The sequence below is a fragment of the Apteryx rowi genome, unplaced genomic scaffold (assembly GCF_003343035.1).
Source record: "Apteryx rowi isolate R43461 unplaced genomic scaffold, aptRow1 scaffold_44, whole genome shotgun sequence".
NCBI classification, from domain to species: domain Eukaryota; kingdom Metazoa; phylum Chordata; class Aves; order Apterygiformes; family Apterygidae; genus Apteryx; species Apteryx rowi.
This window is the reverse complement of record NW_020450694.1, coordinates 3,178,234-3,201,748: the sequence shown is the minus strand read 5'-3', so window position 1 is coordinate 3,201,748 and position 23,515 is coordinate 3,178,234. Positions and strand designations below refer to the sequence as shown.

General features: G+C 64.6%; 1 protein-coding gene across 2 annotated transcripts in view; it reads right to left on the bottom strand.

The window, feature by feature from the left end:
- The window catches only part of SOGA1 (suppressor of glucose, autophagy associated 1), a 40,487-nt gene extending 17,219 nt beyond the window's left edge, over positions 1 to 23,268 (bottom strand). Inside the window, exons 1-4 of one of the 2 annotated variants that reach the window (XM_026076763.1) lie at positions 23,194 to 23,268; positions 8,885 to 9,109; positions 5,092 to 5,250; positions 601 to 663 (exon numbers count right to left, since the gene is read on the bottom strand). In XM_026076763.1, coding sequence (XP_025932548.1) covers positions 601 to 663; positions 5,092 to 5,250; positions 8,885 to 9,082 — 420 coding nt within the window. In that variant the 5' untranslated portion in view covers positions 9,083 to 9,109; positions 23,194 to 23,268. The remainder of the gene's footprint in view (positions 1 to 600; positions 664 to 5,091; positions 5,251 to 8,884; positions 9,110 to 23,193) is intronic. The other variant, XM_026076764.1, reaches the window with a different exon arrangement.
- Between the last annotated feature and the right edge of the window lie 247 nt (positions 23,269 to 23,515).

Below are 23,515 nucleotides of genomic sequence, written 5' to 3'. Positions count from 1 at the left end.
TATCCCCTCRTGCAGCACCACCACTCGCCCCAGGCCGCGGCTGCAGGACAGCTGGAGCCATGCAATCTCCTGCCTGTCCCACACTCCCCCCTCTGCGCCATGGCAGGAGCCSAGCCGGGACGCCCCAGCCCGCAGGAGCTCTGCCACCCATCAGGTGGTACTCCGCTCCCCAACGGGGCGCTCGGGCAATCCCTCGAGCATCACTGCCGGCGCAGATAGGAGGGACGGAGGCTGCAAGAGCCCCAAACTAGACGAGYAGCAGCTCCACATTGTGAAAGCCAAGTCCTTCAACTCAATGCTGCAGTACTGGGTCGTGACAAAAGCAAAGGGTTAAAGCCGCTGGCCCAGCCACTGATGCCCCATTGATAAGTGAGACAAGAGGGTGGTTGAGGACGATGGAGATGCCCCAGCGCATCAATTCCTCCCCTGTGCAGAGGCCTGTGAAAGGCAGAAAAGCCCTGCAAGCAAGGGGATGTCACCACCATGCCCAAGACTTACTTCTGTGCCAGGCACAGCCACCAGCACCCCCCCGGCTGGTGCCGCCGCCTCTGGCGCAGGCAGGCCGACACCGCGCGTCCCGAATGCGTGCAGCACAAATACCTGCACCGACGGCTTCTTCTCAGTCTTCCCGACAGAACGAGACCCCCTTTTCTTCAAGGAATTCTGCAGAGAGAAGAGAGCGCCGTTACCCACAGCGAATCTCCAGGACAGCAGGACCAGCTCGCCGCGCGCAGGACCCCGCTCTGCAACATCCCTCGGGGCCAGCCCAGAAAAGCGATGCCGACCTCTCCAGGAGCTTGTGAAACCCAGGAAAATGCCAGAGCCGTGGCCCCGGTGGGCTGCAGCCCCTTGCTTTGGAGGACCTGGACTGCCAAGCTTTATGCCGTGCAGTTTAGCCAGAAATTTTCGTTACAGGCATCGAGCACCACACGACTAGTGAGAGAGCAGGAAATGAGACACGGAGAGACTGAGTCACAGGTCGCCCTGTCAGAGCTGGATAAAGCAGGAAATCCAGTTCCCCGGCCAAGAGACAGCTCTTGGGGCATCCCAGTTTGGGAGCGGCAGATGAGGATGTTCCTCATCACCTCCTCCCTCCACCTGGGCAGCAGAGAAGGTCCCAGGAGAGCCCCGTGCAGACGAAGCACCTGGCAGCAGGGCTGGGTAAGGCAACCCAAGAACTTCATTCTACCTCTTGAACCATATGTGCTCAGCCGAGCGCCGGGGCCAGGGATTTTGGCTGGGGGATGCGTCATTCCTCCAGCCCGCGGCCTTTGAAGCACCCAGAAAACAAATTAAATCTCATTCACGAGGCTGCGGCTTTATCACATCGGCTCCCGGCAGGGATGAATCACCGCCGCAGAGCTCGCACCAAGCCCAAGYGCTCGCAGGCGGCTGCCGGGAGCCCCGGCGCTCCCCAAGGCCTGGCCCTGCCCCGGGGAGCTCTGCCTCGTAAATCCCAAGCAATGCCGCTGCAAAAGAATTTGACGCTCCGGGATCCCTGCGCCGGGCTGTAAATCCCCGGAGCGCAGGGCACCGGCGAGCCCGGAGACCAGCTGTGCTCCCAGGCAATCGTCACTCGCGTCTCCGTCAGACGGAGCCGCAAGGGAGAAGGGGAAAAAAGCAGGTGCCCGGGGCCAAGGTGGGGGGAAAGCAGGGTCGGCTACCTGGGAAGGAAAGGTAGGGGAAACCATGCGAGCGCTGAGGTGTCCCCAGCCACATTCCCACTCCCTCCCACCCTGGGGCTCCCGGGGTCGTGGGCAGCCTCCGGGCACGGAGCAGGAGCAAGGCCGGGCGACGCAGTGGGACCGTACCCGAGGAGAGGGGGCAGCCAGGGTCTGCGCCCGCCGGCAGCGGGCCGGTGCAGGGCCCCTCGGACACCAGCCTACGCACGCGGCCGCCCTGGGCCTCTTTCCAGCCTGGCGCTGAGGCCCGGCAGCCAAAGAAAGCAGCTGTGAAATGCAAGCCGCTGCCTGTGCCAAGGGACCGAGATCCAGGCTTTCCTATTAAGGCCAAGACCATCGCTGCATCTGCTGCTGCAATCGCTCTCCGGAGGGCAGGCCGTGCCACGTCGGCATCCCTCGTCCCAAGCGCGCTGGGGACCGGCGTGCCCTCGCCCCACAGCCGGGGGAGCTGGCAGAGGGCACTGCCTGGCCCCGAGCCCCCCAAGAGCCGGGCCCCGGGCCGGGCACCGCCTGTCATCGCTGCGGCCGTGCCTCAGGCCCCCGACTCCCACGGCGGGCAGCTCCATGCGCCCGGCTGGTGCCACTTCCCGCCCTGGCAGGGCACCTGGACCGGTCCCGCTGCCTCCTGCGCCAGCCCCAGGCTCTTGGGAGATGCCGCTGGGAAGGACCCCTCTGCCGTAGTGGGGTAGAGCCAGAGGCGCAAACGCCTAGCATCCAGCGATTACCGGCTCATCCCCACAGTTATCCAATTATGGGAGAAGCCGCTTGCCAGGGAGAAATAATCTGCCCTCCGGGGCAAGCCCAGCCCTGCCCCAGCCTCAGGTTCCTGTTTGCTTCGCTACTAACAAGCTCTGCTGCTGCTCTGCTCCCTCCAGCCAGGAGAGAGGAGGTGCCGAGGGCCGTTAACTCACTTGTTTGTCTAATTAGTCCTCCGGAATAAGCGAGTAACCCGATGCCCTTGCTAGCCTGGGGCTCCGCCACCGCAGGGCTCTGCTGGGGAGGACCCGCTTTACCCACGCGGGCTCCTCGGAGCCTCCGCTGGCACCTGGCTCGCGGAGCACCGCAACTTGGGCGCCTTCCAAGAGCAGAGGCATAAATAAGTCAGCAGCAGAGTGTGAAATCCCAGCCGGATACCTGCTGGCTTTCRCAGACGGACCGTGCCACACCTAGTGCTCCTGCGCACCAGATCCATGCTGCTTGGCAAGCCCGGCTCCTGCGTGCCCACACGGCCCTGTGCGAGCCCTGACCAGCCTGCCGGAAAGCCAAGACRCTCACTACAATAACACCCGAGAGAGTCCGGCTTTGCCCCTGCACGTTCATCTGCAGGGACTGCCAGGTTYGTCTCCAGGGACATCCCACCAGCATGGATGTGCAACCCCCAGGAGACTCGAACAGAGGGCTGCTGGCCCCAAGTGCTCTTCTCCGTTGGGCTCCTGAACAAGAAGGGGCTGAAGCTGGACCAGCCCTAGGGAGAGCCAGCTCCTCGCCCCTCAGGGCACCGGACTTTGCTCTGAGCAGGTCCCATACCAGTTTGCTGCGTCCCCTTTGGCCTCGCGTACCTGCAGAGAGGAGACGTCTCGCGTCCCGTGCTCTGCGAGTCAGCAGAGCCAGCGTTAACGGCCCGGCAGCTTCGCATACGAGTCTGCTCTGCTTTGCTGCTGGAAGCCGCGGCTGGATGCGTCTCCCTTGCTACTGCACAGAAACCAGCACGCGTAGACGCTGCCCCGCGCACCCCGGCACCTCGCGTCAAGAGGCACAGGGACGGCAGGCCAGAGCGATCTTTGGCCGGGGCAAGACGCCAGCGCCTCTCAGGCATCCCCACGCACAGACCGTGCGGCCGCTTTCTCCACCTCTGTTTTTCGGGGCGCGACGCTCCCGCAGCCTGGCTCCCCTTGCTGTCACTCGTTATTCGGTCTGTGCTCTCCAGGCGCGCAGAAACCCCTTTCACGCCCGCGCGCGGAGGCTGCCGGGGATGGACAGCACTCGCTGCCCGTCTGCAGCGCTCTGGGGCTGGGCGGGCTGCAGAGGGGATGGAGCGAACCCAGCCCGGCCGCSCAGCTCGCCAAGAGCTGGGTTCGACGCGAACTGCAGCCGGGGCACGAGCAGCCCCAGCCATCCCAAGCCACGTCCCAGCTCCCTGCTGTGCCCAGCAGCGGGAGCGCGGCCCGGCCGGGCAGCGGGGACCGCAGACGGGCCGGCTCGGGGCCTCCCTGCCTCCTTTTCCCGCGTAGGGCTCGGCTGCCCGGGGCCGGCAGGGAGCGAGGCTCAGCCGCAGCATCTCCTCCAGCGCGCCGCCCCGACGGCTCAGCCAGCGACGCTTCCAGAGGCTCCCCGGGGACACGGCGTCCCGGGCAGTAGGGAAGTGGGTTACGAGTGCCGTGATGGATTGCAAGCCTTCGCTGTCACCAGGATGCCTTTCCGTCACCGAGGACGGAGCAGGAACCAGTGAGGCAGCTCCACTCCCCTGTGCCAAGCGGACACGGCCAGTTACCCCGACCGGCCCCAGCCCGGCAAACCGCCCGTGCCAGCGGGCAGAGGCCACGCGAGCAGCCGGGGGGGTCTGCTGCCACGCGGGGAGTGGCATCGCTCCTGGCCGTGAGCCGGCCCCAAACCGTGCATGGCACGGCGTGCTCCAGGGCTGCACACATGGGTATGCCCGGGGCACGCGGGCACAGAAGGGACCGTGCATCCCGCCCGGCTCACCGGCGCCCCAGGTCCCCAGCAGCACCGCCAGGACACAACTGCTCCGCAGCCCCTCCGCGCTCGCCCCGTTTGAATTAGCAACGCGCGTGCAGGAGGGGGCCGCCTCCACTCGTCTCCCGATGGAAGAGCCAGAGCAGCGCGGGACTGCAGCGCGGGAGCGGCCTGGCCTGCCCATCGCCTCCCACGGGCAGGCAGGATACGGCCAGCACCGGGTACTATGCCAGGGCAACGGCGCGGTCCCCACTGCACGCGATTCACACGCATCGTGCACAGCTCCGGCTAGAGGGAACCGGGCACGGCCAGGGATGTCAGGCTTAGGAAGAGCCATTTGTACCGAGGACGCGTCAAGAGAGGCAGCGCCGAGCCCCGCTGCGGTCACAGACACGACGTCCCTGCTCTTCGTGCCTCGTTTACGGCGGAGAGGGAGGCAGAGCAGCRAGGCGCTGCTCGGGTTTCAGAAGCATCCCTGCCGGGCATCTTGGGTTTCAGCAAAGCGCGCAGGGCCAGGGGTTCCCGCGGCGGGGGGCCACGAAGTTGGCTACGGGCAGAGCCTCGCTGGCTCTCCCCGCGCGGCGCTAACAGCTGGGCATCGGTTTGCACCGCTCGGCATGCGCCTTGGCGACGCCTCGCGCTCCCTCCCTTGGCCTCCCCYGTGCCACCGTCCTCCACCCGGGGACATGTCCCTGCTCCCCCATGTGCCCCTCACCTCTCGGAGCTTGTCCATCTCGTTCTGCACCACCTGCTTGGCCAGCTCTGTCTCGATGAGCCTCTGGCGCAGGTCTTCATTCTCCTCCTCCAGCCTGATCCTCTTCTTCTCCACCGCCTCCAGCTCGTTGTGGAGCCGCACAGAGACGTCCTTGGCCACCTGGGGACACAACACAGATGTTATCGGGCTGGGCGCAGCRCGCTCGGGGTTGGGACTGCAGCTGCTCGGAGCGCCTGGGCAGGACCTTGCATGTACCTGCAGCCCCTGGATGGCGCCCAGGGAGATCCTCAAGCCATTTCTGAGACTCTGATGAGTCCTCCAGGAGTAGAGATGGGCTCTTTCCCATGCTAAAGCACCACAACCCTCCATGCAATCACCTATCCTTGCTGCCACGGGGCCGCAGGCTGAGATCTGAATAAGTGGATAGCCAGGCAGAACAGGGAGCTGGGAATGGCAGGGAGAGCAGATGGCCAGCACCTCCAAAGTGAGCGCCACCGGAGAGAGCCAGGGACAAGGGGCACACGCGGGAGCCCTTCGCTGGCCTGCGGCACACGTTGCAGTGGGAGCCGGAAGGTCGCTGGGCACCGTCCCTCCAGCACCCACAAGCTGCATCACGGACAAGTGCCGCGTGCCCGTGGCAGGCCTGCGGCAAAACCGCAGCAAGCGGGAGACCTCCTGCGTTTTCGGTGCGTGCCCTCTCCACCGTGCCCAGTGACCACTGCTGCCCTGCGCCTGCCCTGCGCTCCCCTCCGAGGCGCCTGCTCCTCCACCGACAACAGACTGGCAAAGCCCTGCTTTCCCCCGCAGTGTCACCATGCCACGGGATGCTCTTTGCCGTTTGCCGCTTCCCGGGCCCAGCACGCCGACCACACCGCAAGGCTGCCGAGGCCAGCACCCGCCACGGGCTGGAAAAGCCGACACCCAGCACCGAAGCAGGCAGTGTCTGGCCACGGTGCAGAGAGGGAGCGCCGTGCGTGCCGAGCCAGGAGAGCCACGGCACGACAGCCGGGGAGGAGGGCTTCCCGACGCAGGCCCCGGGGAGAAAGGGGAGCTGCTGCATCGGGTTACGGAAAATCCTCCCAGCTGCCCCGGAGCGGAGGGTGCCCCCCGCCTAACCCCCGCAGCTATTCGAGCAGGGCCGGGGAGCGATCGCCTCGTGGCCGGCAGAGCCCAAGGGTGCCGGGCACGGTCCCCGAGCCGCGCCGGTGCCTGGAAGCGGGCAGCCGCAGGCAGCGAGCGCGAGCTCTGCCCATTTCCCACTTGACCGAACAAAGCGCTCATTCCCACGCGCGGGAACCGAGCCAAGAGGCTAACGCTGGCCTCCGGGGAGGGGGAGCRCACGCCGACAGACGTGCCCGCGCCGCTCGGCTCTGGCGTGGAAACCGGGCGCTAGAGCCCCGCGTCCTGTATCCCTGCCCCGAGCGCCCAGGAGGCCGGCCGGGGGCTCCGAAAGCCCTGCCAYGCGCGTGCTCGGGGCCGGGCAGGTCCGGGCGGCACGACACCGGCTCGCAGCCCCGCTCCAGCCCGAGCGGCCCAGCTGAAGGAGCCTCTCCGGCTCCGCTTGCGGCACATTTCTGCTCCAGGACGGGCTGTTTTCTGCTGCTAGGGCACTTGGCAACTCCAGCACTGCTTTGTGCAAGGGCCTCGCTGGCTCCGGATCAAACTCCGTCCTGCCTCCGACAGCAAGGATGGAAAAGCACGGAGCAGTCGCCTCTCCGCAGGCAGGGCTGCGCCCGCTCTCGGGGCAGCCAGGCGAAGGAAGCGGGCCGAGCCCACACCTGCGCGAGGCCTCGTGGAGCCCAGCGGCTGGGGCCRGCAGCCCTCCCTCCCTGCTCCTCGGCACGGGGCCGGGAGCCCGGCCTCGCTGCCCAGGGATCTCGCGCTGCTCCAGCCCCCGGCTTCGTGCACGGAGCAGCCGGGAGGGAGCAGCTGCCCGGGCGCTGCCCCATCGCTTCCCCTCTCCTCGGCACGGGGAGCTGCTCTGCTCCCCRAAAACACTGCCTGGGGAGGGCGGCACCTGAGCAGGCACGGGGAGGGGAGAGCAGCGGGATGCAGAGGGGCTGGCAAGCGGGACCTGTCCGTGCCGGCCGCCGGCAGGGCTGCGCGCGCCCCGCTGCTGCCGAGGGCGGGCGAGCGAGGGGCCCTGCGACCCCGCGTCCGTCCGCGCTGGCTCCAGCTGCCGGGAGATTTGCACGCCCGGACTCTCGGCGCGAGTGAGCGCGCAGGGGCACACCGCGCGGCTCCGACACAGGCTTAGGACGCACCCGTCACCTGAGCTCTGCTCTCTGCAGCCCCCCCGGCCCCCAAAACCGGCCAGAAGCCTCCGCTGCTCCCCGCGGGGAGCTGCCCAGGGCACCTCTCCTGCAGCAGGACCCACGGTTCCCGGTTCGACACGTGTCCGCGTGCAAGGATCACCGTGCAAACGGCACGGAGCGCCTCCCCGTCRCGCTCTCGCCTCTCGAGAAGACCCGCGAGCTGCTCCGCGAGCCGCTCTCCGGCCCTAGAGCCGCGCCCGGGCGCCGCCGCAGCCCTCGCTCGCAGCGGCCATTTCAACAAGAGCGCTCGGCGAGCACTCAGCCGGCGCGCGGAGCCGCCCGCAGCTCCTCGAGGAGCAGCCGGCTGCCGAGGGTGCGGCAACGCGGCCCCGGAGCGGCTCCCTTGCCCCAGCCCCGGGCGCAGCGAGGCCAGGCCGAAGCCGGGGCGCTGCCGGGGGCCCCGGTGCCGCGGGGGTTCGCCGCCCGCGGAGGGGAGAGGCGCTCCTCGCCCGCGGCTCCCGCTCCCGGCGTCAGGGGAAGGGCAGGGCGAGCAGCCGGCACTGCGCGGAGCGTCCCTGCACGCTCGTCCCCCCCGGCAGCCGCTCCGCGCCCCGCAGCCGCCCCGGCTCCCCCCCCCGTCTCGCTCGCCGTCCCCCTCCTGCTCCCTGCCCCCAGCGCTGGTGCTGCGCCAGCCCGCGGCCCCGGCGAATTCCTATCCTTTGAGGTAAGGGAGCGCCGCTCCGGGTCCCGCGGCCGGGCTGGGGATCAGGCCGCTGCGGGACCCCCGGCCCCGGGCGACGCGCACCCTCCCCGGCCCCCCGCCAAGGGCGGCGTAGGGCCGCGGCGCCCAGCGGCACGGGCGAACCCCCGCGGCCCGCCAGCCCGGGTGGCCGGGAGCAGCCGCGTGGCGCTCCGGCGGGAGGCTGCGGGAGAGGGGCCGCGGCCCTGATCGCGGCCCCCCGGCCACGCAGGAGGGGCTGGCTGGGGACGCGGCCCGGCCCCGGCAACCCCCCCCCCGCCCACCCCGTGCCGCCGGCGCGGGGAGCGATTGGGCAGTTCAAACCTGCCCAGGCAGCGAGCGTGGCCCCGCGCCGAGCCCCCTCCCTTGCTCCGCGGCCGCTCCGGCGCAGCCAGCCCTCCTCCTCCTCCTCCTCCTCCTCCTCCTCCTCGACTGCCCGTGAGCTGAGAACGCTGCTCCTCCCTTCTTGCACCACCGCGGCTAGAGGGGAACGGTGATGCCCCATCAAGGGATGGTTGCCCTCAAGGTGTGAAGAGCTTTCTGCACTGTCTGCCCCCTCCCAGGCCACCCAGCACCACCAGACCCCCAGCAATGGGGGTGACACCGTGGGACCCAGCTCCCAGGGCACAGCCACCCTCACCCCTCCTGGCCCTTGCACCCACCAACACGCCCGTGCCCGGTTCTCCTGCACGCTGAATCGCGGGGTGCTCAGGTCCTCTCTCCAAAGATGTCCCCTGCCATCAGGGTGCAGGAGCCCCGAGGGAAAGTAAAAACGGGAGCCTCGGCTGCCCGGCCTCACCTTGACGTCCTGCTCGAGGCTGTGGATGAGCTCGCCGTCCACCTGCCCCGTCTGCGCCACGCGCAGGCTGCGGCGCTCCGCCTTGCGCAGCCGGTACTGGAGGATGCGGCAGGTCTTGCTGGCCTGGTCCAGCTGCTGCCGGAGCTCCTGCAGCTGGTAGACGTCCTCCTCCATGTAGACGTCCCTCATCTCCAGCATCTCCGCGCGCAGCTCCTCGATCTCATCCTGAGGGGAGACGTGCATCAGAGAGGCCTGCCCCACGCGGGTGCCCCACAGCCACCCCCCGGCCACCACCTCTCCCTGCTGGGACCTGCCCCGTGCACCCGGCCTTGCCAGGTGCCCACRGCACGCACCGGGAGAGGACAGACTGATGCGATCCCTGCAGACACGCGCTACCGGCTTCCTCTTTTCCTTTCCCCAAGGCACCCGGYGCTGAGGCTCCCTCCTCCACCCCGCAGACGCTCAGACCCTTGCTGCCTCCTGGGCCGGTGGTGGCAGCCCTGGAGCTCGGGGTGCTGCCTGGCCACGGCGCTCCCGGCTCTGCCACAGGACCCCAAAGTGAGCAGCCCCTTCCCCATCCTCGYGGTGGGGACAGAAACCYGATGCRATGGCCCGAACGGCTGCAGCCCGCTGCCTTTGGTGCCCCAGGGCCCAAGCGCAGGGAGCAAAGGCCGCGAGAGGGCAGGGCGGAAGGGGCCGGGAGGTGCTGCCCCACGGCCGGCCGCAAAGCGTCGGGGCTCCGCGTGGCAGCGCCGACCCCGCGCGTCGCCTCCCAGCCCAGGAACACTGCGCCCGCAAGTCCCCGGAGGGCGACGTGCCGCCGCACCAAGGGACGCGCCCCRGTCTCAGCAAAGGACTCTTTCTCCTTAGACCACAGCTGCCTCCCAGCACCGATGAATGGTCCCTCTTGTGAGGGGCCCGGGGAGACGTCCGGAGCCGGGCTGCGGTGCCTGGCGTGCCATCCCGCGAGTCGAGCGGCGCCCGTGCCACCGCGGGCCCCGGGGCGGGCCGGGAGGCGGCGCGGGGACCCAGGGCCGGGGGGAGAAGCTAGGTCTGACGTTACAGCGGAGGCCCTCGCTCTGCTCCAGAAGGTCCGTAGCGCAGCAGGGCCATACGACGGGCTCCGCACCGCAGAAACCACCAGCCCACGCTCCGCCGGGGTGAGGCGCTGCCTCCTGGCTCAGGGCAGCATTTAACCCCAACGCGCTGTGAGCCTTTAGGAGAAAATCCTTCTCCGTGAGATTCAGCTCCCTCGGAGCTCCCTTTTGCTACGTGTTGAGAAAGCTCCCAGGCCCCCAGGAACGCCGGGGAGATATCCCGCTGGAAACGGAGCAGGACTATTTCTAGGCTTCAAAAGACACCAAACAAAAAAGCAAATCAAACCCTCCCTTTTCCATAGGAGGGATCCTGCTTCTCCAGCACAGAGCACAGCTGCAATTATAGCATGTAACGCGGCTCGCCCAAGGCCGCGCAGGCTGGACTGCATCCCGCGTCTCCCTGCTCCTTCGGCTCCACCGCCACCAGCGCCCTGCGCTAGCCACCAAACCCCTCCGAGCAGCTTCGTGTTTTGCAGACGGAGAACCCCCGCCAGGCTCCTCGCCTGCGCTCCGGSAGCGGCGCGGGCACCGTCCGACCGAGGCGGGGGGACGGCACCTCGCTCCCGAACGCGGGGCTCGGCTCTCCTCCCGCCAGCCCTGCTGGCAGGGCGACACGCCCCACGCCGAGACGGGCTGCGCAGGCTCTCGCGCCGCGTCGCGCCTCCCTGCAGACGCCAACACCGCGAATTAGTGCCGGGAGATTACAGGACGCGGTGCCACGCGGCCCGCGTGCGTGCGGCGGGAGAGAAAAGGGCAGCAGGCTCATGCCCCAGGCAAAAGCCAGCCCTGCGCTGCCACCGTGGCACCGAGCGCCTCCGGGCCAGAAATGAGCTCCTACCGGCTACACGGATGTTAAACCATCCCCGCGCCTGAAGGACAGCACCACTTCAGTGCTCAGCCCCGCAGCTGGTGGCAAGCACAACAGCCCGGGCACCAGCCAAGGGGAGGATCTGGAGGGCTTCGGTGGGCTGCTGCGATGYCACGAGAGCCACAGCCAGCTGAAGAGCACGGCATGCCTTCACGGGTGCCACGGCACCTCGTGCCTCTTCCAGGCACCAGTCCTAACCACTGATCCTATCTGGACATGAAACTGGGCCACCAGTACCAAACCCACTGCCAAAAGGTGGTCTCCAACTCGCACGGAGGTGGGCACCATCCTGCAGCACAGAGGAGCAGTCAGGGCCCGGTTTCCCACGCCTGTCCGTCCATGAGCATGCCATCACCCACGGAGCATGAGGTCGGGCTCAGCACTTTGACCGCAGTCACGCAAGCAATAAGGTCTTCTGCTCCACTTGCACTTGAGACCGGAGCAATGGGGCTGCTATCTGGGAGAGGAGGCAAGGGCGGTGGCCTCGAGTCCATCCCACGCTGACCCCAGGAGACCGCCGCATGCGCTGGGGGAGGCGGACGGCTGCTAGTAACTCGGTGCTGTTGCCGGAGAGGCTGACGGCAGTCTGCACCAACAGCGAGAGCTGCAAACCCCCGGCCCGCGGTCGCCCCCCTGCCCAGCACCCCCTCGGCTCCGCGCCTGCCCTGGCTCCAGCGCCGGTGGCCACCACCTTTGCCAGCCCCAGGGCTGCAGTGGGACCCCGGGCAGGTCATGCCTGTGCCGCGGGACCCCGTCTCCAAGCTGTGGCACGCAAACACCTCTGACTCAACAGCTAAAAACTGCCCCTGCTCTGCGGCAGGAGGCAAAACCCCAGGAGCAGGAGCCCTCAGCATGTCCCAAGGCTCCATCCGACACGGGCACTGCCRGGCACCGGGCGCCGCCATCCCCGCGTCCTCGCCCGCTCTCCAAACCTTGCCGTGCCAAAGCCCGGCCAAAGCCGCCATTGCCCTCTCCTGCCCCAAAGGGGAGCTTGCGGTGCCCTCCGAGGTGGCGGGCTCCATGCCTCTCCCCGAGGTGATCCCTGGGGAGGGACGCAGCCGCGCGGGGGGCTCTCCGGGGCCGTAGGCACCGCGCGCCCACGGGGCTGGCTCGCGGCTAAGGGCACGGCCCCGAGGTGCGACGCTGACCTGCTCCCGCGGCACCGGCTGAGCCGAAGCCGCGAGGCAGGCGGCCCCGGGGAGATGGCATGAGTGCCCGTAAATATTTGAAGTGAAATGAAGAGGAAGGTGGGGGCAGGGAGAGGATTCTCTGCAGGCAGCAGCAGCTACAGCGAGAAAAAATGTAGGTCGTCTTGGAAAAGCTGCGTCAGAGGAGGGAGCCAGGCAGGCGAGGGAGGGAGCCCGGAGAGGAGACGGGAGGCGAGGAGAGAAGAGGAAACATGGGGACAAGAGCAAGAGCCCGTGCCAGGCCCATCAGGAAAGAGGTGAAGGACCGGCCAGTCCCAGGGCCACCGAGCATCCCAAGAGCCCCAACGTGGTGCAGCAACCCCAGGCCAGCACACCCCAGCAAGGGCAAGCTGCCACCAACAGCCCCGGGTGGGCAAGAGGTGCCACAGACAGGTCACTGCGCGGTGGGACACCTCAGAAACTCGGCCACCACTTTGCTAGACGGGGCCAGGTCCTGAGACAGGATGGAGGAGAGGGTGCACGGGGAGAAGGGTGCTGGCCCGTTTCCCATCTGGGGAGCCTCATGCCCTCCCAYGCAGAGCCACGGCGCTGGTGAGACCCAGCACCCTCCAGGAGCCAAGGCAGGAGGGAGAAGACATATGCAGCAGCTCCCTGCAGCCTGGGGGGCAGCGAGTGACAACCTGGGGGCCAGAGCCCATGGCCCCCACCTCTTTGGGACCTGCCCCGGCCTGCTCTGGGCCCCCCATCGCTCTCTGCCGCCCACGGGAGTCCCCTGGGCAGGAGCAGAGGCACAAACCCCTCCTGTCCTCCTTCCCCACCAGCAAGCTGTGAGCAGCCAAGGGACGCCTGGCACGGAGCAGCACCCATTAGGCTGCCTCCGGATTTAGGCAGCGAGCAGAAGGGAACACGAACAATAGCCTTGCAGGCTGCGGCGCTGCCAGCACGTCAAGTCCAATGATAAAAACGAGGCCTCATCTCCCAGGGCACCAGAGGTTTCAGCTCATTTTGTCACTAGGAAGCAATTGCAGAGCTGGGTCCACCTTTCACCTCTTCCTTGGCCTCATTAAATTACACGGTGACAAACCTCTCATTTGCCTCGGCAAAGCCTCCCAGCACCGGCCAGGASGCAGGGACTCAGCGCGGCTGTCGCTGCGGGGCCAGGAGGAGCAAGCTCCCCGCTCAGCACCAGCGGCAACCCAAAGCCTGATCCAGGTTTTCAGTCCACAACCGGCACAAGACCCACCTGCAACAGCCAGCATCCCCAGATGATATTCAAGGACTGTCCCCTCTAGTCTCTGGAGACCCCTGTGGAGCTGATGGCACCGACCAAGGCTCTTTCCAAGTCCCCACTAGCGCAACCTCAACTCAGGTCTTCCAAGCAAATGCTCCAGCCACCACACTTCCACTGTGGCTGTTATCCTCCACACCAAACGCGGTCAGACCTGGCACATGCCTGAAAATGGATCAAGCATCTGTTTTCCTGCCAAAAAGTCCATGCCACTAAAAATCTCCAATCACTGCTAAGTGCAATTCCTGCTTCACAGGCGGGCAGAGGTAAGGACAGGGTCTCCAGGCTGCTGCCTCGCGCCGGGGCAAAGCCCCTCTGCTCCTAGCAGTGCCAGTGACGGTGACCTACTGCCTGAAACACCAGCCCAGCCCAAGGGAAGGCAGCGGGGGCGAGCACGTGTTGCTCCACGCTGGCACGTGCGCCCTCCGACACCCCAAAACGGACCTCTCCAGGGCAGGGCTGGTCGAGCACCAACTCTCCGCCACTGCCAAACCAGGATGCAGCTGCAGGTCCTGCAGCATCTGGTGGCCTGTGCACAGGCAGAGAGAGACAAGCGGTGCCCGTGCGCCTCCCATTCCCTAGGAAACAGCGATGTAATCCCAGGCGCGTGCTCGGCCAGCAGGAGATACGRCATCCCGAATCGGGCCCGAATCCAGGCAGCAGCAAACCGCCCTCCCTCGCCGCAGCCGCCTCATCCGGGCTCAGCGCCCTGCCAGGCTCTGGGGCGCCCGGCAGCGCGCTCCCCCGCCCAAAGCCCCATCTGCGAGGGTCGCCCCGAGAGGCGAAGGCAGACCCCGAGGCACAGCAGCTGCGGGGATAAGTCACAGTCGCTCACTGTTATCTTTAAGTGCTACRTGACACATCGGGAACGTCAATTAGACAATCCGGGATTATCTTCCGGCCAGACCTCAGGAGCTCGTCCGCACGGAGGCGGCGACGTCGCCCTGCCCGCGCAGATGCCTCGGTGCCAAGGGTGCCTCTCCTCCCGCCCGCGGCCCTGGGGCCGCTTTGTGCCGCGTTCGGCAGGGGCTGGCACTCGCYGGGGCAGGATTCGGCCGCAAGCCGCGCACGAGGCTAAACACACTCGTCCCGCCAGACAAACGCTGGCGCTGAAGGCTAGAAACAGAGTCCTGGTGACTGCATCCCTCTTCCGCTTTGCTTATAGCCCRGGGCTCTTGAGTCAGCGAGAACAGGGTTATCCGGAAAGGCAGCCAAAGCGGCGAGTGCCTAAGATGTAGGCAGCAAGGCGTCCTGGGGATGCTCGGCCACGCACGGGGACTTTTAGCCGCGATGATGCCTTTCTCAGGAGACCCACGTTGTTTAGAGCGTGCGGGAGCTGCTGCTGCACYGAGCTAACTCTGCAGCTGGGCCGGTCAAGGACTAGCGTGAGATGGTCCCCGCAAAGGCTGCAGGACAGCGATGCTCACCATGAACTCCCTGAGCATGAGGCTCTTGCCTTGAGGCAGACCCAGACTGGCATGAAAGACAACTTCAGGACGCTGCCGTAGGTCCTGCTTGTCCTCAGACCCACCAGCAGCATCAGTGGCACAGAGGCCACCAACACCTTTTGCTGCCTACAGCACTGGGTGATGGKGCAAACGAACCACGCTAAGGTGCTGGGGACGGGCTCTGCCACGCACCTAGGGCTTTTTAACTAATCCACTCTCCAGCCACCTCAGCCAGCCTCACCACACATGGTCCAGCCCCTGGGTCTTAGGCACTAATCACTGCAAGCACGTTCAGTAACTTCCCGTAGGCCGGCTCAGCCACAGAAATCCATGGGGACTAAACGCAGCACATGTCAGGAGACGGACCAGCAAAGGCTTTAATCCACCACTGGTCCAAGGTCCCCTGCCAGCCCTGCCCAGGATGGGTGCCCCCACGCTTGGTGCTCGCCGCTGTTGCACCCGGTGTAGGCTCGCCGGCACAGCCGAGCGGGGCACGGGCATGCACCGAGGGGACCACGGCGGTACCATGGCCAAGGCACTTCGCTGCTTGGTCCTGCGCACACCCAACATGGTGGTCTCGTCAACCTGGAGAGACCAGTAAAACCCCAGTAAGCCAAACCACCTTGGGGAGCTGCTTGGGCAGGTTTCGGGGGAACTATTGCTCAGGATCTTTCACGGAAGAAAGCGCATTGCACGCCRCAGGTGAACAGGCGTTTTGCAACGGCGTGGTGGAAAGCAACAAACTCCAGTGCAGATAAGTGGGCCTGGGCTTCCAAAGGACAGATCCTGCACAGCAAACTTGAAACCGCATGCACCACGGGAAGAAGGGAACGTAAATTCAGAGTGGGATTCAGTGGGAAGCAGTCGCAGGAAACCTTCCACTATCAAATTAATACAAACAGTGGCCTGAATGCAAACGCAGAGGCACAAGGGGCTGCTTGGATCTCATTCAAGCGCTGACAGTATCGGCTCCCGGTTGCGACTCGTCTTCCTCAGGCAGCAGTTCACCGAGGTTAAGCGAGAGGAAACAGCCGCCTTCGCTCAGCGGGAGCGACAGCTCCGTCGAGCGAAYGTGGGCTCGAGCGACGCAGGGAGCGGGAGCAAGCCGTGCTGCTCCGAGCCCCCGGGTCCGGCGTCCCGCGGACTCGGCGCTTTCGCGTTTCCCCTGCACCCGAATTGGATGCACGCCTTGCAAATAAGATCTGCTGCAAGGAAGCTCCGTGGCGCAGCCCGGACTCTTCGCGTTAAGAGCTCCGTTTGTTTGCGTCTCGGGTGGCAGCAACCGTTATTTTGGGGGGCGCCCGCGTCCGGCGTGAGCAGCTGCCCGGAGAAAGCCCAGCTGCGCAGCCCCGAGCTGCTCCTTTCGCAGGGTGCCCAGCTCGGTCGGAGGGTTTTTTGCAAGGCCGGGAGCAGGGAGGGAAGGGAAAGCGGTGCCTCCCTTCGTTCCGATGGCGGGAATTCGCCCGGGCCCGTCATGCCAATAAATCCATCGAGCGGCGTGCAGCCCCGGCCCCACAAGCCTGCAACTGCAAACCATGGCTTGAGACACAGTACCCGGACGGGGCCGTTCCCTCGGATGCAAGCTGTTCATCTAAGCCATAATAAATGGATTGGGATCGGAGGCCAGAAAGATGGCAGCTAGTTGGAAGAGGGCTTAGAAGGGCAAAGCTGATGCCCTGCACGGGGCTGGGAGGCCGGAYTGCAGCAGGTGGAACAGCTCAGCGGCACCATCGGACGCTGCCGGAGATACGGGCTGTAACGAACTGCCAGGAAAGCCACCCGGACAAAAGGTGTCGGATAAGAGGCAACAGTGAGAGAGGATAAGAGGGGAAGCTGTCAGCTGGGAAAAGGCAGGAAAGCCTTCCCTGCGAGAGCAGGTCGGAGGGCGGCGACGGGCGACCCTCCAAGGGCCCCCGCCAGCCGAGCCTGCGGCTGAGCCCCCGCGCCACGACCGCACCTCCGCCGGAGTCACGGTGCATCTTTTCAAGAAGCAGAAGAAAACAATTCAGGCAAATAAAAGCGAGAGCAGAGGCAGGAGCGGGGAGGAGCCCTTCGGAAACATCTCAAATTCAGGGTGTCGCGAAGAGGAAGCATCAAAAACGATGACAAATCAAGTGCGAACTGAGGAGGGCAGAAGGGGACCTGGGAGAGCAAATAAGCAAGGCCACGAACACAAATCACAAGAAGCAGCTGAGAGACCGGAGACCCGAGCCAGCAGGACCTCCACGCGCTCCGGGAGCCGGGCAGGAGGAGACAGAACGACACCGAGGAGGAGAGGAGGAACGACTTCTTTCCAGCATCATTCCTTGTGGGGGCTACGACGCTGCCCAGGCAAGGTGACGCGGAGGGTTAGGGGAAGAGCCCCCTCGCATGGGAAGGGAGCTCAAGACCCGACCCCACTTCGCTGGGGAGGGAAACGCTGCCCCGGAGCAGCAGGGGCTGCCCAGCCTCTGCCCTCCGGGACCTGAAGAGCTGGAGGACCCGGGTGCGTCTGCTACCACCGCGTTTCACTCCGCCGCTGCTCCGCCGCCCGCGGGGCCACCGGGCCCCCCAGGTCCCAGCACAGCCGCCGCGCAAACCCCAGCAGCACGTCACCGATCAGCCTCCTCGCGGGACCGGGCGCGGCGCCAGCATCCCGGCACCGACGTACCGCTCGCCACCTCCGCGCCCGAACGCTAACGTGTTTGTCCATTTATGCATCGCCGTTCCCCTGCTCACCCAATCTTCTGCCTCCTGCACACACAAAAAGGAGCAAAAATTGTGTGTTTTTACAGTAGTTACCAGGGAAATCAGCTGCCTTGGAAAAGATGCGGGGAACCTGCAGCCCAAAGGGACTTGTTTGAACRCCTGAGGGCCCACGGCTTGCAGGAGCAAACACACCCCACTCATCTGTGCGGGAACCAATCAACACCTGATGGGGGAAGGCGAGAGACATCATCAGCCTTCAGCAAACCTCRGAGAAGCTGCCTCCCCCCAGGAGATACTGAGGAAACTAAGAAACTGCAAGGCAGGGTACAAACAGTCTGGTTCAGGGGGAAAAAAAAAAAAAAAGCCATTTTCAGAGCGGAAAGAGGCAAGAGCTGCCATCACGTTCACGCACGCCTTTGCAGGACCGCGGCCTCCAACAGAGGCATCARTCAGGCTGTAAAGGGCAAGACCTGGACGGGGCAGAGCTTTCCGGTGACAGCCCCGCACGGCCGCAGAYGCGAGCCACGGCGGGCAGCAGCGGGAAGAGGGAAACGGCGCGGGTCTCCGCACCCGAGGGAAGGCACGTGCCAGCTCAGGCGCTTGCACGAACGCAGCAAACCAAGGGCAGGCCGGGGGGATTCGCTCCGTGCAACGCTCAGACGTCGGCGGCGGCGGGATCCACCGTCTTTCAGAGGCAGAAAGCAGCGACGGACTCGAAACAGGATCAGGCAAATAATGCTGACATCACCGGCTGCCACGCTGCCGAGAGTAAAAATACTGCAGGGGTTTGGCAACGCCAGGCTTTGGGGCACGGCCAAGCAGCGACCGCCTGCCCACGGCGCGCGGTGCCACCGCCCCGCAGAGCGGCGCCCGGCGCGGGCCACCCCCTGCGGCAGGGACCATCCCCGCGCCACGGCCCTCCAACCCAGGGGCACGATACAGCCGAGGAAAATAAATATGTAAATCATTTTTAAAAAAATGGGGCTGGAAGCTGCATGCATTTTTAGCATCACCCCCTTTTGGGATGCTCAGGGGCGCACCGTCGAGCAGACCCGAGCCCGTCGGGCAGCGCTGCGCGCCTGCGATCCCCCGGGGAGGACGGGGATTACTGTCCAGGAGCAACAAGGAAGCCTCCCGCCGAGACTGCGGAACAAAAGCAGCAGCTTTCAATTAACACTGAGCCCCCACCTGACAGACGAGGGAATTATGCTATGATTTGCTAGGTGAAAAAGGAAAAAGGAGGAAAAAAAAAGAAAAAAAAGAACCCACACACCAGACTGGGTTTCCACAGGGAAATGGCCGGGGCCCCCGGGCTGCGCTGCGCCTCCCCTGCACGAGATCCCAGCAAACGCAGCTGTCCTGGCGCCCGGGGCGGACCAGGTGCACGGGGCTCGGTGGCAGCCGCTCCCGGCACCCCTCCCGCAGGGACGCCCCCGTGCAAAGGGGCAAAGGCCTGGCATCGGTATCGGGAAGGGGCCACCCGCGTGTCGGACGTGCAGGTTTCTTTATATGCATTAACCGCAGCTCTAGTGCAGCTCCGAGGGTCAGTCAACGCTGACCGTCCCTCCCTCCACGTCGGGGCAGGGAGCCGCGCAGAGCCTCCAGCGCTGCGCCCTGCGTGGGCACCCCGCCTCTTGCCAGCACGTCACCTCCCGACCAGCAGCGAGCAAAGCACGCCAGGGAGAGAAAAACCAACATTTTTCAGCTTTACAGCTGCCCCCATAAATTAAGAGGCCAACAGCTGGGGGCTCGCTGCAGCGCAACACAAACTGTGCGACATCCCGAAAGGAAAGGGGCTGCGAAGTCGAGCCAGGGCGCCTCTGCTCGGATGATGCACGGCATCGCCCCGTGCCGTGGGCCGGACCCACGTGCAATGGGATGGCCGGCGGCACCAGCAGGAAGAGCACACTGGGCCGGGGCGCATCTGTAGGATGCTCTCAAAAAGATCCCACCAGGCCCCAGCAGCTGCAGGGGAAACAAGCCACCCATCCACCTCGAGTATTCCTCCATGGAGCTGGGAAATGCAAGCAAATCCCAAGGGAAGTGGGGTGGCGCGGGGCAGAGGGCAGGCTGGATGGCAGGGTGGTGGCCGGGCTCATCCCCGTTTGCTAGGAGGCTCTGGAATAGGCCTCGTGCTTTGGAGAGGAGACGGCTGGAAGGCTTCCCCTCCCCTCGCTCCAAACTCTCTCCCGTGCCCGCTCTTTGTCTGCCGGTCCCTCTGCAGCTGCTGCCGTATCACATCTCACATTTTCCGACCCGCTGAGCAGGGACGGGAGCTCCTCTCCTCTCCGCTGCGCGGCGAGACGGGGAGAGGACGCCAAAGCCACCTCCTCCCCTTCCAGGGCTGCCTACCTGCACACAAGCAACTGCCCCATCATCCAGGAAAGGCTTTAAATAAACCGTCTGCAGCGGGTGACGGCAGGGGCACCCAAGAGAGCTCCCGCGTGCATCGACGGAGGAGCGARAGGCACAACCCAACCAGATCGGAAAGAGGAAGAGCGAGCAGCCGCAGGGTTTCCAGCGCGTCTCTCCTTCCCCGAACCACGCAGGCTGCCCTGGGTTTGAGGGCTGGCACTGCACCGACGGGGATGCCCAAGCACGCGGCTTGTGCACGACCTCCCCTCCTCCCCGGCGCAGGACTGAGCTGGAGGAAAACTGACCCTCGGAAGACATAAATAAATCAATCAAACCCTGCTGATTTCATCTGTGCCTCTAGCAGCTTGAGGCTGCGAATCTCAGAAGTCTCGTTTTGACTCATCACGCAACAGAAAAGCGAAACGCAGGCCCCACAGCCATGGGGAGGTCGAAGAGGCGCAGCCCCAAGGTCCCTCTCTGCACCGCCAACGTCTCACCAAAAGCCTTTGTCAAAAATTCCCCCTCTTTAAGCCTTAGAAGGTCTGTGCTGCAAAGAGAAGCGGGTGAGGTGTGCTTAAATATGTACATATCATCACAGCCAAGGAGAGAGGCAACACCAGCTGGCACAACTACAGAGCGCCGTGATTTGCTCGAAACAGCTATGTTTTGAAGACCAAAAATCCCCCGTGCATCACAAAAGCGTAGTAGCACTACGCGCTAGCCTGAAAGGGGGTGAAGCCACAGTCACGGCAGAAGCCACCTCCCCCAAAATCTCCCCCCAGCAAACACATGCCAGGTTTTACCCTGCTCTGATGGGTAAAAATTTGATCTGCAGCTATTTTTATGAGCCTTAGAAAATCAGTCACCTCTGACAAGTCTGATTCATTAATATCCAAAGGGTGGTGAGCTTCTGAGGCCAGAGTCACCTCTGGCCTGGAGCTCTGGCACTGGGGTCCCCAGGTGAGGTGCTTCGACCTGGGCTGCCCTGGACAGGTTATCTTAAGGTCCAGGTTGCCTTAAGGCCCCAAACCCATGAATTTATGGAAGAGCCCGAGCATAAGCAGCAGCTCCCCATTCCCCGCTGCAGCCCAGCATGATTTTCTCCTCCTCCTTGGAGGAGCTGAGCAAAAATCATACTGCAGCTCCCTCGTTTTTTTGGAGGACAAAGGGTGTGTGTGTCCGTCTCCGGCAGGGGCTTCTGACCAGCTGGAGTGCAGCGCACCGCTCCCAGCGGTCTCCTCCTCGAGTTTCAGGAGGAGCGAGCTAAAACACCGGAACACGTTTATTAGCAGGGCACGCACACCGAGAAGGTGAGACCAGAAGCACCGATGCGCTTCCCGGCCGCTCGAGCTCATGCCTTACTTCGGGGAAATATTACGTTCTACGCCCACTGGAAAATCCACTACAGAAACACGAGATTCGCGCTCTCCACGATGCTCGAAATGCGCACTGTAAGACACGCGGTAGCAGGCAGGGATCCGTCCCCGGCAGACCCAGGAGCACGTTAGCTATGATTTCAGAACGCAAGTTTTTGCATTTAACTACAGGTTCCCCACCAGCCAGGACTGCAAAAAAAACCCCCACCAAATGTGGCCCTACAATACTCGGCACGACATGGCTTTCCGGAGTCAACAAACAAAGGAGAAAACGGACCTTTACAGAAATGCGTATCTGCCAAACAACACAGCGGCAAAGGGCAGAGGGTACCAGAACATCACCACCGTAATTTTGGGCACACGCATCCAGCTGTGCGTTCCTTTCACGACTACTCCTGGCCAGGGGATTCAAGTTGTCACTACTTATGGGGGTAAAATATCCAAGCCCCACTATGCCTGCAGTTTGCTATGAAGATGATCATGGGAAAATCTACCAAGTAATCATGCAATCCGCAGAAACAGAAGCGTTTTCAGCTGCATTCTTGGAAACTGCAGGGGCCTCATCTGTATTTTTCCAGCTCTCAGTAAATCAAAGCCCTTAAGCTCTTGCTGCTAATTCTGGCAGGAGTTCGGACACCAGCTGTGAACTAGGGCTTTACTAATGGACAAAGGGCCTGATTGAGCATCTTTGAGCCCGTTACCCAATACCTGATGTTCACCTCATAGCTCAAATCCCAAAGCATTTACAAACTTTGGCAACAGCGTTTGAGAGCCGGCCAGTTTTCCGACCTGCGGTATCAAAAGAGTAGCCACCAAGGCATGACATCTGCTCTTGAATCCCCGCCCAGGTGTTTCTGCAGCCCAGACTGCTGCACAAACATCTCCTCCAGAGCTACACACCACCGAACAGCAGGGGATGCAAAATGCCCGCAACCCCTGGGGACCCAGCATCTCGCCCAGCCCTCCCCATAAGGGGCAGCACAGCTGCTCACTCGCCCTGCTGTCTTCCACGCCGAGCCACCCCGGGTCGATGCGACCCTCTGCAGAAAGGCTCTGCAGCCCTGTCCCCAAGCACATCATCTGCCCTGCCTTCAAAATATGCCCGTGAACTAGACAGCCAAGCTGCGTGCCTGGAAAAAGGCCCCAGGGAGCAGGGAGGCACCACGCTGACAGCATACACAAGAACCGATGGGAAAGCAAATGAGCTGGAAAATCTCTTCCCCAGGGCCAGGGCAGCATCAGCAGGCAGAGAGGGCAGCAGGGCGAGGAGCTCTGCTGGGAGCATCCCACCCTGTGCCAGGACAAACCATGCCCAACCGTGCTGGATCAAGCCGAGCCATGGTGCACTCGGCCATGCCAAGCCGGRCTCAGCCGTGCCATGCTGAGCTCAGCCATGCCAAGCTGTGCCAGACCAGGCTGCTTCTAGCCATACCAAGCTGGGCTGGGCCATGCCAAGCTGGCCTGAGCCAAGATGGGCTGTGCTGAGCCACGCTGTGCCAATCCAAGTCATGCCATGCTGGCCTGAACTGGGCCACGCTGGACCGAGCTGAGCCSAGCCCAGCCCAGCCATGTCAGGCCCAGATGGGCCATGTTGGGCTGAGCTGAGCTGGCCCATGCTTTGCCAAGCTGGGCTAAGCTGTGCCATGCCAGGGCATGCCAGGTGATACCATGCCAGGTTAAGCCAAGCCATGCCAGGCCATGCCTGGTGATGCCAGGCCAAACCAAGCCATGCAAAGCCATGCCCAGAGATGCCTGGGCAGGCCCAGCAATGCCAGGCCAGGCCAAACCAAGCCATGTGAAGCCATGCCTGGTGACGCCCTGCCAGGTTAAGACAAGCTGTACCAGGACATGCCTGGCAATGCCTGGCCATTTTAAGCCAAGCCATGACAGGCCAGGCCAGGCCAGACCAGGCCAAACCAAGCCATGCAAAGCCATGCCTGGTGATGCCAGGCCAGGCTGAGCCGAGCCACACCACGCTGCGCCAAACCGAGCAGAACTCGGCCACGCGGCGCTGCGCCGTGCCGCGCCGCACCGTGCCCACCTTGAGATAGTCGTTCTCGGAGCGCAGGTCCTCGAGCTCGCGGAGCAGCCCGTCGTGGCCGGCGTCCAGCAGCTCCTCGGTGAGGTCGGAGAAGGCCAGCGAGGTGCTGAGCTGCAGGCGGCTGCTGGCCATGGAGGCGGCCGAGGGCTCCTCGGGCAGCGGCGAGGCCTCGCCGGCCGAGGGCGGCGGCGGGGCGCTGCCCGGCGACTCGCTGTCGCTGCCGCTGAGCGCCAGCTCCAGCGAGAGCAGCTTGGCCTCCTCGGAGGCGCTGCAGTCCGACACCTCCGAGCTGCTGTCCGTGAGGCTCGCCGCCGCCGCCACC